The sequence below is a fragment of the Salvia miltiorrhiza genome, unplaced genomic scaffold, assembly GCF_028751815.1.
Source record: "Salvia miltiorrhiza cultivar Shanhuang (shh) unplaced genomic scaffold, IMPLAD_Smil_shh fragScaff_scaffold_23_2, whole genome shotgun sequence".
NCBI classification, from domain to species: Eukaryota; Viridiplantae; Streptophyta; class Magnoliopsida; order Lamiales; family Lamiaceae; genus Salvia; species Salvia miltiorrhiza.
The window spans coordinates 205,508-219,884 of record NW_026651447.1 but is presented as its reverse complement, the minus strand read 5'-3'; the positions used below and the strand labels follow the sequence as shown (position 1 = coordinate 219,884).

Genomic DNA, 14,377 nt, shown 5'->3' with positions numbered 1-14,377 from the left:
TAGTGTCTTATACAGACCAAACTATGCTCATGGCAATAAGAATCATTTTGCATCCAAATTAATATTGTGATAAGTTTGCAAGTGTTTTAAACAGACGACTATGTCAAAAAAGTAGTGCTAGATTTATTACCTATATGTCGATGACAGATTTGGAGTTGTGTTTTGAGACTGTCCAGTATGCTGGCCAACTTGTGCGCTAAGCTTGAGAGCTCCCATGTCTCTGTATGCGAACTTGCCCTGCACATTAGGCCTAAAATCACCACACAGATACTAATAATCGAGCCCAAACGAGCTTTCGGATCGCGTCTTACGTTTGACTTAGGCCAAGAATCTCAGTAACCTGAGAGGCACAGGCAATCAAGCTCCTCACAATCCAATACACCGCAATTGGGACATGACTCGCAGCAACTACCATCGGCTCTGCTTCATCGGATATGTATTTCGAAGGCAGACGACGAAACTCAGAAATGCACCTTGTTAGCTCCAGCGACACCTTCACTAGGCTGTTGATGGTCTCGAATCTGGACTTCATCACATCTGAATGATCAATTATCTCCGGCAACAGCTTCAGCACTGCCAGTGATTTGGCGGAGAATGAGGCTAGGGCCACCACGGCTTTTGCGTCCCAAGTGTAGCTGGACAGGACGTTCAGGATCTCCACTGCCGAGGCGAGCAGCGGCGCAGGGCGGCAGCGGCGCGAGGCGGGGCGACCAGCGGCGAGGCGCGGGGCGGGCAGCGGCGCAGGGCGCGGAGCGGCGCGGGGCGGGGCGAGGATCGGCGAAAGACGGCAACGGAGCGAGGCGGGGCGAGCAGGGGCGCGGCGGAAACGGCGGCGTGGACGAGTCGCCGGGGGGAGCACGCAGCGGGAGTCGCCGGAAATGGGGAATCGGAGGGGGAAATTTGGGAATTTTGAGAAATAGAAGTGAAAGTTGTGTTGAAAAAATGAAGGAGGAGGCGCGGTCAAGTCACCTTTTTTTTAGGGCGCAGCAACGGAATAGCAACGGACGTGAATTCCGTTGTTATTTTTAAAATAAATATTTTCGGTTATTTAAATTAATTATTAGCAACGGAATAGCAACGGAATTTTCCGTTGCTATTTAGCAACGGATGTGAATTCCGTTGCTATTTAGCAACGGACGTAAATTCCGTTGTTATTTTTAAAATAAATATTTTCGGTTATTTAAAAGAATTATTAGCAACGGAATAGAAACGGAAAATTCCGTTGCTATTTAGCAACGGACGTGAATTCCGTTGTTATTTTTAAAATAAATATTTTCGATTATTTAAAATAATTATTAGCAACAGAATAGAAACGGAAACTTCCGTTGCTATTTAGCAACGGACGTGAATTCCGTTGTTATTTTTAAAATAAATATTTTCGGCTATTTAAAATAATTATTAGCAACGGAATATCGTCCGTCGCTAAATATCAACGGAATTTTCCATCGCTATCTGCAATTTTTAAAATCGCGAAAATTAAAAAAAAGAAATAACAACGGAAAAATTTCCATCGGGGATCCGTCGGTAATTCCGTCGGTAATGTCGCGGGAAATATTCCCGCCAACACCCGTCGGTAAATCCATCGCTATGCATGAAAGAGTATTTCCGTCGTTAATCCGTGGTTATTCGGTCGTTATTTGGTGACGAAATTAATTCCGTCGGTAATTCCGTCGGTGTCCGATAGCTTTTCTTGTAGTGAATTTGACGTGATTTTTACGGATTTGAAATCTACCATCCCAGCGTTCGTTGAAGTTAATTGAGCGTTGGGACAGCTCCCAGCGATCGCTGCATTCCAGCGACCGCTGGCTTCCCACCGCGAGATAGCTGCCGCTCAAATATAACAAAACATGCCATCAATGTTATGTACAACGACCGCTAAATAGTTCTTATCATTCAGACATGTATATTAGTTAATTTATTTATATGCAGTGGATAAACGATAAACATAAAAAAAAGTGAGGAGCTAATTGTACAGAAAGTCCATTTGCTGTTTACTATGAAATTATAACTTATAATTATAAATTATAATGCTTCTGTTCACATTAATTGGTCCAACGACCGCTATGTGATGATGCTTATGCTTCTAACAACGTTGCATGCTGACCCCCAACGACCGCTAGGACCTAGCGGTCGCTAGCTTCTTCGATCCACGGTAGCTGGAACTCAGCTGGCGCTGAAATATAAAATTTTTTAAATTCTTGTGGTCGGAGGTCGGATTTGTTCATATGTATTTTTTGAATGAAATCAATAAAAATCAGTCCAATTTTAAAATTAATAGATTTTTAAATACCTTTAGATTTTCATAGATTTTTAAAAGTTTGAAACGAATACCTCTGAATTTTTATAGAATTTTAAAAGTCTTGAACGAATACCTCTAGATTTTCATAGACTTTTAAAAGTCTTAAACGAATAGACCCAGATTTTAAAAGTCTCCAGAAATCTATTAAAATCATGAACGAATACACCCGTGTAAAGTATTTTTTTTTTCCCCCTTGAGATTCATGATTTACTAAACTGAACTTTCACATGGAGCATTAATTAGAAGCTTTAGTTTTTTTTTTCCTTGAGATTCATAATTTACTAAACTGAACTTTCACATGGAGCATTAATTAGAAGCTTTAGTGTTTGTGAACGCAATTCCATGAAATTTATACTAAACTAAGCTTTCACATGGAGCCTCCAATTATTTTTCGAATTTTGCTAAAAATTTATTGTATGTAGTTTTATCTAAGACGAGATACAGGCGTGCTTGTTGCATTTGTGATTACTCAGTGAAATAGACCCGTTTTTACAGCAAGAAGAATGATTGATGATCGCAGAGGCAGCATGGATCATAACAGCATTGAAGTGAGCCTCCTCACTCCTAAAGCAGAGGAAAAAGCAGGTGATTTGAAAACAAGAATCTGCGAAGAATCAAAGAAAATATGGAGGGTTGCGACGCCAAGTGTGATCGCAAAAGTGAGCTCATTCGGCACCCTCGTCGTCACACAGTCCTTCGTGGGCCACATCAGCGCGGTCGATCTCGCCGGCTACGCTCTTGTCCAAACGCTAAGCGTGCGATTCGTCAACGGCATACTGGTATTTATCTTTTCCGATCCTTTATAGTTAGGAATGTGAGTTGATTATGAAATGATTGGTTTTGGTTGGACAGATTGGGATGTCGAGCGCGACGCAGACTCTCTGTGGGCAGGCATTTGGGGCCAAGCAGTATGAGATGATGGGAATCCACCTGCAACGCTCCTGGCTCATTGATCTCATCACTCTAACTCTTCTCATCCCCGTTTTCTTATTCGGGGCGTCCATCTTCAAGCTGCTCGGACAAGAGCAAGGAATCGTGGAATCTGCTGCTTATATCTCTCTGTGGTTCATCCCTTTCGTCTATGCACTCGTCTTTAGTCTTACCATACAGATGTATTTGCAAGCGCAGCAGAAGAATATGATCATCGCGTGGCTCTCGGCTCTGCAGTTTGCGATCCACATTGTGTGCTCTTGGCTGTTTGTGTATGTTGCGGATTTTGGAGTGGCGGGGGCCATGGCGGCGTTGTGCATATCTTCGTGGTTTGTTGTTTTGGGGGAATTTGTGTATGTTTTTGGAGGTTGGTGTCCGGAGGCGTGGAGAGGATTTAGTGTGGCTGCTGTGAAGGATTTATGGCCACTTGTGAAGCTCTCACTATCATCTGGTGTAATGATATGGTAAAAAAATTGATCATTATATTGAGTAGTGTTTTTATCTTAACATTTACTATGTTATGTATCATGTATGGTTTGGTTGCAGTCTGGAGCTGTGGTACTACGCGATTCTGGTGTTGCTTGCTGGCTACATGAAAGATGCACAAGTTGCAATAAATGCCTTCTCCATTAGGTAATTTATATGAATCAGTAGCTGCTTGTTGATCATTTTGATGCACTGAAATTTGAACTTTTGTTAATCTTGCAGCCTCAATGTAGTTTCTTGGATGGTGATGATCATTTTTGGCATTATGGGCGGTGCATGGTACGGATTTGCTCTCCTTCCTCTTTGTGATGTCGTTTGTCTGAAAAATATTAGTTTCCAGCGTTCGCGTTGCAAATGAGCTGGGGAGAGGAGATGCCGGAGCTGTGAGATTCTCCATCAAAGTGGTAGTGGGCAGCTCAGCTTCAATAGGGTTGTTCTTCTGGATCATCTGCTTCTTCTTCAGCGCCAATATCGGGTATCTCTTCACGGATGATGAGGCTGTCATACACACAATCTCCCAGCTTTCAACTCTTCTTGCATTCACAGCCTTGCTTGCTAGCATTTACCCGATCCTCTCGGGTTAGTTACGTTTCACGCTCTCAATAATCTTTTTGTTGAAATGTTGAGTTCCCTTTGTATTTGGCAGGTGTGGCTGTGGGATCAGGTCTGCAGACGAAGGTGGCAGTCATCAATTTGGTTTGCTTCTACGCGATTGGATTGCCGATTGGAGTTGTTCTTGGATATGTGCTTCATCTTCAAGTAGAGGTGGGTGATGTTGTGGAAATGAAATGTTAGTGTGTAATTCTGAGATTAGTGTGTTTTTTGGGATTTAGGGGATGTGGCTGGGGCTGACCTTTGGAGCTTTAAGTGAGACTTGTGCAATGAGCTTCTTGGTTTGGAGGACAGATTGGGATAACGAGGTCAAAATAACAACATTAATTTTGTGAATTATCCTGTTGAGTACAATAGGTAATACTAATGGGCATTTTGCATTTTAATTTTTTTTGCAGGTATTGAAGGCTTCAGGACGTGTAAAGAGATGGAGCTTGGAATAGTTTGATGAGTTATTCAAGAACATGTGCTGTGTTTGTATCTTCAAAGTGTGGAATTGTATGAAATCAGTGTGTATTTTTTTGAATAATCTTTGCCATATCAGTAAATACCACGTGCAACGTAACGTCAGTTATGAGTTCTATTAAAATGATTTGTAGTTGCTGCTCATCGACAAGATTTATAGATTGTTCTAATTAGGATGTCTTTGTTTTCAAGATGTGTAAGGTCCCATGGTCTAGTGGTTAGGACATTGGACTCTGAATCCAGTAACCCGAGTTCAAATCTCGGTGGGACCTATTTTTTTCCCTCTAAATTTTATTTTTATTTGTATATTGAAATCATAAGAGAGAGCCTAAAACTATCCAAGAGAATTCTGATCAACGAATAAAGGGTTTGAAAAACACAGTGACAGTGTTGTATGATTGTAGGTAGAAAGCTGCATTATAGAGCTGCTGATTTTAGTCATGGGCGAATCACCACTTCCAGCTTGCCACATCCACTTCTTAATAAGATTACTACGTCGAGCTGCGGCTAAAACTAGTTTAATTGAAAAATAAATATGAAAATTGATTATCGTTTATTTATAATAAAGAGGAAGAAAATGTTGTAAAAACAACCAACAATGTGTATCAGAATAGCATCGAAAATATTAAAACCAACAACATAGATAATTTTTTCTACAAGCAATATGCCTCGCTGCGAAAGAATCCCAGCTTAAGAAAAGAAAAATAAAAAAATAGTATATCACACTCTGAGGAAAAACTAGATTAATTTGTTTGGATATCGATCTCCTCACGCTACTGTTTGTGCTTCCCGTGGAGCTGCTAAGGCAGGAAGAAGGGATATCGGAGACGGGATCTCCATTGGCTTCCATGCTACCAACTCAAATTCTGATCAAAGTAACTTCAATCACAACAGGGGTTTCCATAGATTTTGTGAGCAAGAAAATTGGATATCTCTTCACAAAAACGATGAGGCTAGGCAGAGTGTGGATGATTTCTCTCTTCTGCTTGCTCTCACTGTGCATTTTCCCTCAGCTCTCAGCTTCTATATTCTATTAATTCTTTATAACCTACTTAAGCTTAATTAAATAAATTTTCTGCATAATAAAATTTGACTCATACTCATTCCTCATTTTCACTATAAATTAAGAAAGGATAACATTATCACTCTATTTTTCATGTAATAATATTATATCTCATTTGTAGTGAAAATGAGGAATGAGTAAGAGTCAAATTATATTTTGTAGGAAATGAATGATTTAAAGGGTGAATTTTGTTTATCCTTCATTTTCCCATAATAATTTTACAACCAAAGAGAACACACTCTAAAGGATTAGCCTTGATGGATAAAAATAGTAAGGTTAATCCCCTTACACCCTGAAGGATTAGCCTTGATAGATAAAAATAGTAAGATTAATCCCTTATTTATTTTAATGGATTGAAACTTTGAGATATTTCAAGACCCTTAATTATTTATATCATTTGAGCTAGTTTTGTTTGACTCTTATCCAAACAAAAAGGTGAGATTGAAGAAATTCTATCTTAAAGATAAAAATACACAATCATTCATTTTATCAATCATGTAAAATAAACGCCCCCTAGGATATATGGGTCAGGATGACCTGTGGTGTTGTGTCTCAGACGCTCTCGCTTAGCTACATGATATGGAGAACAGATTGGGATCCACATATTTAGGTCAAATTTTTTAATTATGTGTTTGGTTGCATTAGTTAAAATTGTGTTGTTTTTGTAGGTATATAAAACTTCGGCACGTGTGGAACAATGGAATTTGGAGTCGTCGTCGACAAATGAGAAAGGCTGATCTCGGTTCTTGCTTGAGCTGAGAAAGTTTGAAGGAAAATCTGTTGTGTTTTAATAAGGGTTTTATAATAACTGTGCTGTGACATGATTCGGTCTTCTTCAAATCTTTAATTGCATCATATTTTAATTGTTATAATCGAATATGATTAATTATTTATCGTCCTTATATTACAGAAACCATGCTATATACTTTCCTGGAAGTTTGAATCGTAAATGTGTAAATCCTTTCCAATTACAAATTGATTTAACTATTTGAAATTGAAGTTAAAAAAAAAACCCCTTAAATAATATCACATGTAGTTGATCACAACACGTAGGTGTACTCATAGTCATATTGTTCATTATGAGTTTAAAAGGTTGTGGTTTTGATCATACTCGAGCTGAGATAATTTAAGATGGACACATTAATTTTTATTCATTACTTTTATTATTAGAATATTAATTGGTTTCCAACCGATTATAAAACGTTTTTGCATATATGTTACTATTAGACACCACGGCTACTACAAGTTTCATCAAACGACGGCCGCGGCTACGACACCAAACACCCGATCAAACGGTGACGTTTTGGTTGAGCGCGTCGCAGCAAGCGCCGCATATCCCACCACAGCAGCCGCACGGGCATGCTCCGCACGACTGGAGCCTCCTATGTCGCTTCGCTATCATACCGCTGACGTCCGGCCACAACCACCCGCTGCCACCGGCGGCGTTGATCACTGCGGAGTGACGGCGATGCACGGCACGGGCAGAGTGGGTCAAACTTGAAGAATGATCGATCGACGAAATAGAGGCAGCGGTGAAAGCGTTGGTGGTGAGGTAGCACCACAGTGCAAACCCCATGAGCATGGCCAACATGATTGGCGCTATCTTCATCTTCTTAAACATGATTTGCAAATGCCCTTTTAATTTTGTGGAATATTAAGTTAGCATGTTTGTGGGGAATTTATATAGACGTGACGCATAATATTTTGAAGTATGTATGGCCCATTGATATTGTTGTTGTCACCTTAAAATTGAATTATATACACTCTCAATCTTTCGAATCTATGCCGGTCTTGTGAAATTTAATTTGGCGTTTTGGTGGCATACATAATCTGTCACTCGTGTACTCCTATATAAAATAAAATTATATTTCTAAGATAGAAACTTATATCACATAACATGATACATGAATATTGTATTTTACCAAAATGGTTTTATACCTTCGGCTGGCGGTGATTACAATGATATATGCTACATCATATCATCAGATCTTTGTATTCATATGAAAATAGCGTCTCCTTTATCATGATATTTTTCAAATATGTCACATTCTATGTACATAGAATAACAATGTCTAGAAAATCGTATTTTTTTATATAGAGTTAGAAAAAATAAAAACAAAAAATACACGCTACGTCAATCAAAGTTTTGTAGTGCACATCTACATTTTCAAAAATGCACCATATAACAATTTCAATCATATCCACACACAGTTTCCCTGCACATTAATTAAGAAAGCTATTTAAGCAAGCTTACAAGAGAGAGAGAGAGAGAGAGAGAGAGAGAGAGAGAGGTTCTGACCTTACAGCTTGAGTCCCCTTGGTTGCAGCAGAGCAGGCCAAGTGATATATTAGAAAAAAATTTCTTTCAGCCATTGCCTTTTTGTCAAATATGGCATCTGATATAACAACAGCTGATGCTCCGTGACCTATATACTCTCCAACTGAATCTGTATCCAAATTCACATCACTTTAATTTTCAATCATGACCACAAACACAACTGTTACTTGCAGACATGATTACTAATCTAATAATGTTCTCATATTTTGTCATTCTTTGCACCATTTTTTCTTAGACTTGTTTGATTCTGTGTGGTTGAGAAAAAAAAAAAAAAAGAAAAAAAAAAGGAAAGGAAGATTGTGAATCGCAGCTTTCTGACCTAATTTCATGCCTTGTGATGCAACCAGTGGGATATGGGGGAATGGCTTCTTCACTGCTGCTAAATACTCAACTCCACCTAATGCAGAGACTGGATACACCTACACATAAACGCGCTCGTTATTCAAATTTCTGGATAATATATACGGTCTTGGTGAAACATCAAGAACAAAAAGGGCTCACCTTGATGATTTTGGCACCATCATTCGATGCAGATAATATCTGCATGATCACAGAAAACGATTCTGTAACTTTTCATCCATTGCATATTCATTAGTTCCAATCAAAACCAGCTAAAAAGTGTCATTTAATATTAAAATACCTCCGTAGGGGTTGCTGCTCCTGGTATATACAGAGCCTGGCTCTCTGCAACATCGTTTAGAATTCCCTGCTACCATCAAATTTAATGAATCTCAATATAATTCTATGGCAAAGACTTTTGTTTTTTTTTTTTTTTTGTAAATTTGAGGTCCCTAGCATAAGATCAAATTGTGTCAATGATACCTTCACCATTGCAGGACTCATGAGAAACTTAGCTCCGAGATTTACTGCTTCTTTCGCGTCTCGTCTATCTAAAACTGTTCCAACCTGCAACTCGAATGGTAAGGTGAATTGTTAGACATTGTGTGATTGATGGTTCATCCCTCAGAAACAGAAACCATGGTTTCCTTTGTCGTTTAGACATCCTTGTAATAGAAAAAGACCAGACAGGAATCCACGAATCTGAAATATTCTACCAAAAAGAAACAGCTCCAAAAGTACTTACTCCTATTGATGCTGAAGGATATTCTTGGACCAGACACTGCAACGCCTGTGAAAGAGTACAACATTCCATAAGGGATATGTAAAGAAGACATCAAGTAACAAATTCACATTTACCTCGAAAACACCAGGGGTTGACATTGTGATTTCCAACTGTAAATCCAAAAGGGGCAACCACATTTACCATAGTTTAAATATCAAACAAAAAAAAAAAAAAAAAAAAAAAAAGAGATTCGAGACGATTGATAGTTTTGCAGTTTTTTTGATGCAGTTGGTGGTCACGGTGGAGAGAGTGCATTTTCCATTTTACAAACTAAATCAGCACAAAATTTGTATCGAATTTAAATTTGGCAATCCGAAAGTAGGTTTAAAAACAATGAGGGATTTGAACTTACAACGGAAACTCCACCTCTGAGTGCTGCACGCGCAGCTTCCACTGCTAACTCTGCACTAAAAAGAGAAATCGTGATAAGTAACTAGGGAAAACATAAGCTCTCTCTCATGTAAATGTGATGGACCTTTTGGCGCGAAGGCAAGCAATAATGCCGGAATTCTGAATATCCATCAACACTCTGTCAGCAACGCTGGTGGGATAAAGAGAGACGGAGTTATTGTGGGAATTCTTACAGCGGAAGTGAGAGTTGCAGCAAGAAACTCTCCAAATCAAGGGCTTTATCCTCCACGAAACAATTCCTATGTTGTTTGGAACAATCATCATCTTTTCAAACTAACTCGCTCAGCAGACCAAGACGCCGCAGCAGATATATTTACTTTTGGAAATTATTCAGATAATGTTTTTTTTATGGATATAAATATAATAATGCTGTTCTGAAAACTACTAGGATAATTCTGTCAAAAAAAATAAATACTAGGATAATATTATGATAATAATTTTTATTTTACTTTTATATATCTATAGATTACTCACTCTGGTACATAAAACTCTACTATTTTTGTCATATTCTTCCGTCCACAAACTTGATTTTTGTCACTCTAGTATTTTTATTTTGGTATACTTCCCTTTATATATTAAACAGTTCATTTCTCCACTTTGGTGAGTTAATTTCTTCATTTTATACACATCTTTCAATCATTTATTAAAATATGTGTCCTCCAAACCACTGCACAATTTCCGTGGCCAAAGAGAGCACAAAATTTCTTTATTCACAGTTAACCGAATAAAGTTGGTTTTTAGTATTGGAGTATTATTGAAGGGAAGAAGAGAAAGAATGTGAATTTGAAGTTGCTAGTGTTTGCGGTTTGCCAATATTTTGTTGAGTTAGGAACTACAACAGGTATCTAAATTTTAAAAATTATCTAACGCATTATAAGCCGAGCCCATGGCGACGTTTGAAGATGGAGACAGCAAGTAGAGAGATGCTTGTGGTGGAGGCACTCAGAGGACATGGATTTCGAGCTAGCGGCTTTGCCTCTTTCAGCTTCTTCTGCAGAGAAAATGGCCGAGTTGAGGAGGTTGATTTGATGTAGCAAAATTATACATGCGTTAACTGCAACTTTTATTTAAGAATATATGAACATGATTGCAGAATTAGGATATCAAGAAACAGTATCTTACTGAATTATCATAAGCATCTCATTGCCTTTGTCTCTTCTGCAATGGCTTCGAAGAGGATCTGACCTGAAACATGGATGGGACCAAACAACTCTCATTCTGGTATTATAACAAACATGAGAAAATGGCACTCTTACAAATTGTGAGAGTTGTTCACTGATGTAGCTCATCGATCTTAAAACCGCCTCAACTGTATCTCGGCTAAGCTCAAACTTAACCTCCATCTCCTTCCATGGTGACTTGCTATAATCTTGCAACTATCAACAAGGAAAAGCCAAAAATGGCAAGGCTAGCTGAGCTACTGAGATCAATTTTTAATCAGGAAAAAGTGGACAAGGGTTACACAAATCAGACTTAAATCCACTCTAGAGGTAAATTCCAAGATAATATTTCAAACATTTATCAATTTGCAAATCTAAAAGTGTGATTTGTGAAGCCAGTATATTCACGATACCTTGAGAGTGATGATAGCCACTCGATTAGTCGGCATCTCACCTTTGTTCTCAACAGTCCAAGTCATAGATTTCAGCCGCGGAAGAACTCTCTACATCAAACATGTATACTAGCATAACATTACAGCATAGAAGGAATCATAACTATATAAAGGCCTAAATATGTTCGATGATTGATGCACAGAGAGCGCCATACAAGCAGAACAGACATATTATTACTCGTAACCTTCTCATCTCCACACGTAATAATATTCGAAACAGCATATATGATAATTGGAAAATAGTGAACTTCACCGGAATTTCAGTAGGGCCAATGTCACTTTGAAGAGTTAACTCTGGTGGAAAACATGCCACATTTCTTTCAGCAGTGATTGGTATTCGACCTCCAATATTCGGAGAATTGAAACGAGAAGCTGGATCAACTTGCAGCGACAGCAACGACCCACAAACTGCTGAAGAGGAAATGTTCACATGACTGGTCCATCCTGATGCATTCTGCATAAACAGGATAGAGAATCAGCCAAAATGATGACGAAGAAAACAAGCCAACAGCCCGAAAAAGCAAGAAAACATATGCATAAAATGGCACTTCAACTCTTTATTGGGTTAACGGGGAACAGAAACAACAACATCTGAGATTCTTTGCAACTTCTTATATGCATATAAACAAGATAATTTCACAATGCAGTTTGTACCAAGCCAACTAATGATGTGCCTTTCAACTTTCAAGTAAACTAACTAGAAAATTGAATACCACTTCTCCAACATAGTTATGTTTTATATAATCCTACTAACAGATAGTGGCAAATAGACAATGGATTAGTTCAACCATTCTAAGATTATCATCAGCATAAACTAAACTTGCAAACATGACTAATTCAGCATTAAATTTCAATGATGGTACAATCTCATTGCCAATAAATTTACCGGTTCTCGAGAGAGCTCTTCCTTCCAATAGCTTCGAAGCTTCTGTAACTGTGCAAGAAGCATCCTCTGCAGTTGCAGAGGAAGATCAGCTGGAAAAAGCTTCAAACCATCACATTCTTCTATGTTTTTGTGCACGCAATTCCTGATAATCAAACGAAGGCACGCCAAAACCTGCGTTTACACTTAAAAAATCCAAAAATTAAGAACCCATTAGAGAGAGACTGAGAGAGAGAGAGAGAGAGAGATAAATAACTGACTGGGTCTACGTCGCGGGGCGAAGGAAGATCGAGAAGGGAGTGGATGGAAGACTTCTGCGAATTCGAGAGACCAATTGTTCGGGTTTGCCACAGCAATTGCAGAAGGTTTTCAAGCTTCTGCGCACATTTTACCCCAATTAGCTTGTGGAGATGCTCCGACAGCGTTGTTTCCCCAATCATCGTTTTTAATTAAGCTTTCAGCTCTCTCAACTCCACTCCATTAGTAATGGCTGTCGAGAATTTGGAGCAATGGATAAATTTTCTTGAAATTGATTCGAAAAGATCGAATCTTTTTTCCCTGTATAATCTTGCTAGTGTTATTGTGGAGTGTGGAATCCGGTTTCGTTTATCGGCGATAACGTTGTAGGTTACAAATCGGAATCGTTAGCGTTCAGTTATGCATAATTTGGACATGTTAATTTCTGTAAACATTAGAGATATTGTGTGTTAATCTTTTACACAAACTTTATTCGATTCATAAATTACATAACAATTTTAATTTAAATATATTAATATATATAAACTTTCAATTTATTGTGATTTTATCATGTTAATTAAAATCATTAAATTTTTGAACAAAATGGTGCGTCTTTTTTGCATCATTTTAAATTGAATTTGTGCAATATTTTAGTCTTTTTTTTTCTAAAAAATAATTTCAAAGTCATGGGTTTTAGTTTGATTGATTTTGAAATAGATTTTAATTTGAATATTTTACTCTCATGATAAAATAATAACAAATAACAAATTTATGAATTATCGTATTAAAATTCAAATTCATGTACACCTTCTGAATCAATTAAAAGTTTGTGTGTTTGCAAATCAATAATTCCAAAGAAAATATTGATTTTTGTGTGATGAGTGATTTGAGAACTGAAAAATATGTCTGTTTAATTCATGAATATTTTTGTTGTTGATGGAATAGATGACCATATTATTATTTATTTATTTTTTTGGGATTGGATGAGCGTATGATTATTATTAATGAAGTAAATTGGATGAATATGCGTAGTAAAATAAAAAAGGGAAAAGTATCAAATAAGCCCCTAACATGGTGGTCCTTATTACGTTTAGATCTCTATAGTCGATGTTGGGCCAGCTAAACCCCTGAAGTCCTTAATTTCGTGCAATTAGCCCATCTGACTTAACGGCGGTTTAACACCGTTAACTATTTTATTTTTTATTTTTTGTATTTCGTTGGTGGTGGGACCCACGCTTTCTTCTTTGCCAAGCACGCCGAAAACACGTTGGAAACATGTCGGAAGGTGTTGACCATCGATTATGTTCGAAAATCAGTCGCAGTGGCTCCTTCCCCAGCCACTCACGCTGGATCCTCCCAGTACCCCGATGGCCACTCCGCAAGAAACCCCAATTTCCGATCAAGAGCGGTCAAAATCCCCAAATCTAAAAAAAAGACAATCAATCAATGACGGCGGAAATCGAGATCTGCAAGGTCTGGGCGAGCAACGTGGTTGTGGAAATCAACTTAATCCATGAACACCGAGTTCCCAAGCACCGTGTTCAAGCCGAGCCCTCTCTTAAAGAAGCTCCACGCCGGCGACGCCACCTACGCCGCGATTTGATGAGGGGGATATCGATGAGCGAGTAGCGGACCAATCTGGTGACGAGGGGGATATCAATGAGCGAGTAGCGGAAATCGTAGTTGCTGAGGTGGGAGAAGAGCGTCTGGAGGTTGAGGGACGACGGCGGAGGGGAGGAGCGCGTCGGCGTCGACGACGATGAGGGGTGGAGGACAGTGTTGGGCCCACCAATTAAAAAAAAAAAAAAACAGACGGCGTCAACTGACCGTTAAAGGCGAGGGCTCGATTGTTCGAAATTAGGCAGTTTGAGGGTTTAGTTTGCCCAACATCGATTATAGGGATCTAAACGTGATAAGG

At 38.6% G+C, this 14,377-nt stretch overlaps 3 protein-coding genes and 1 non-coding gene across 10 annotated transcripts; 2 read left to right on the top strand and 2 right to left on the bottom strand.

The window, feature by feature from the left end:
• Window positions 1-2,570: 2,570 nt before the first annotated feature.
• On the top strand, window positions 2,571-4,968 carry LOC131002842 (protein DETOXIFICATION 24-like). 3 transcript variants are annotated; one of them, XM_057929311.1, is made up of 8 exons: window positions 2,571-3,078; window positions 3,152-3,693; window positions 3,776-3,862; window positions 3,938-3,994; window positions 4,056-4,294; window positions 4,362-4,480; window positions 4,549-4,635; window positions 4,726-4,968. In XM_057929311.1, exons 1-8 carry the CDS (start codon window positions 2,803-2,805, stop codon window positions 4,768-4,770), a joined length of 1,452 nt encoding a protein of 483 aa, XP_057785294.1. In that variant the 5' UTR covers window positions 2,571-2,802; the 3' UTR covers window positions 4,771-4,968. The 3 variants fall into 3 exon arrangements, with proteins under 3 accessions (XP_057785294.1, XP_057785295.1, XP_057785296.1); XM_057929312.1 differs by lacking the exon at window positions 4,549-4,635 and having other exon boundaries at window positions 2,576-3,078; window positions 4,056-4,190; XM_057929313.1 differs by lacking the exon at window positions 4,726-4,968 and having other exon boundaries at window positions 2,579-3,078; window positions 4,056-4,190; window positions 4,549-4,631.
• Window positions 4,969-4,992: 24 nt separating this feature from the next.
• On the top strand, window positions 4,993-5,064 carry TRNAQ-CUG (transfer RNA glutamine (anticodon CUG)). The gene has a single exon. It is a non-coding gene; the product is annotated as a tRNA-Gln (tRNA).
• A 2,864-nt stretch (window positions 5,065-7,928) lies between these two features.
• On the bottom strand, window positions 7,929-9,936 carry LOC131002840 (uncharacterized; the record flags this gene model as incomplete). The annotated part of the gene is made up of 11 exons (XM_057929309.1): window positions 7,929-8,071; window positions 8,155-8,302; window positions 8,513-8,612; window positions 8,695-8,733; window positions 8,834-8,899; window positions 9,016-9,099; window positions 9,278-9,322; window positions 9,391-9,426; window positions 9,669-9,723; window positions 9,792-9,826; window positions 9,901-9,936. Coding segments are annotated over 11 exons (669 nt in total), but the record flags the coding sequence as incomplete, so codon positions are not given.
• Window positions 9,937-10,478: 542 nt separating this feature from the next.
• Window positions 10,479-12,913, bottom strand: LOC131002839 (uncharacterized). Of its 5 annotated transcripts, none has more exons than XM_057929304.1 (7): window positions 12,483-12,913; window positions 12,226-12,396; window positions 11,593-11,793; window positions 11,301-11,390; window positions 10,984-11,103; window positions 10,850-10,945; window positions 10,479-10,718 (listed from the first exon to the last, which is right to left on the bottom strand). In XM_057929304.1, exons 1-6 carry the CDS (start codon window positions 12,660-12,662, stop codon window positions 10,868-10,870), a joined length of 840 nt encoding a protein of 279 aa, XP_057785287.1. In that variant the 5' UTR covers window positions 12,663-12,913; the 3' UTR covers window positions 10,479-10,718; window positions 10,850-10,867. The 5 variants fall into 5 exon arrangements, with proteins under 5 accessions (XP_057785287.1, XP_057785290.1, XP_057785286.1 ...); XM_057929307.1 differs by having other exon boundaries at window positions 10,850-10,912; XM_057929303.1 differs by having other exon boundaries at window positions 10,850-11,103.
• Window positions 12,914-14,377: the final 1,464 nt, after the last annotated feature.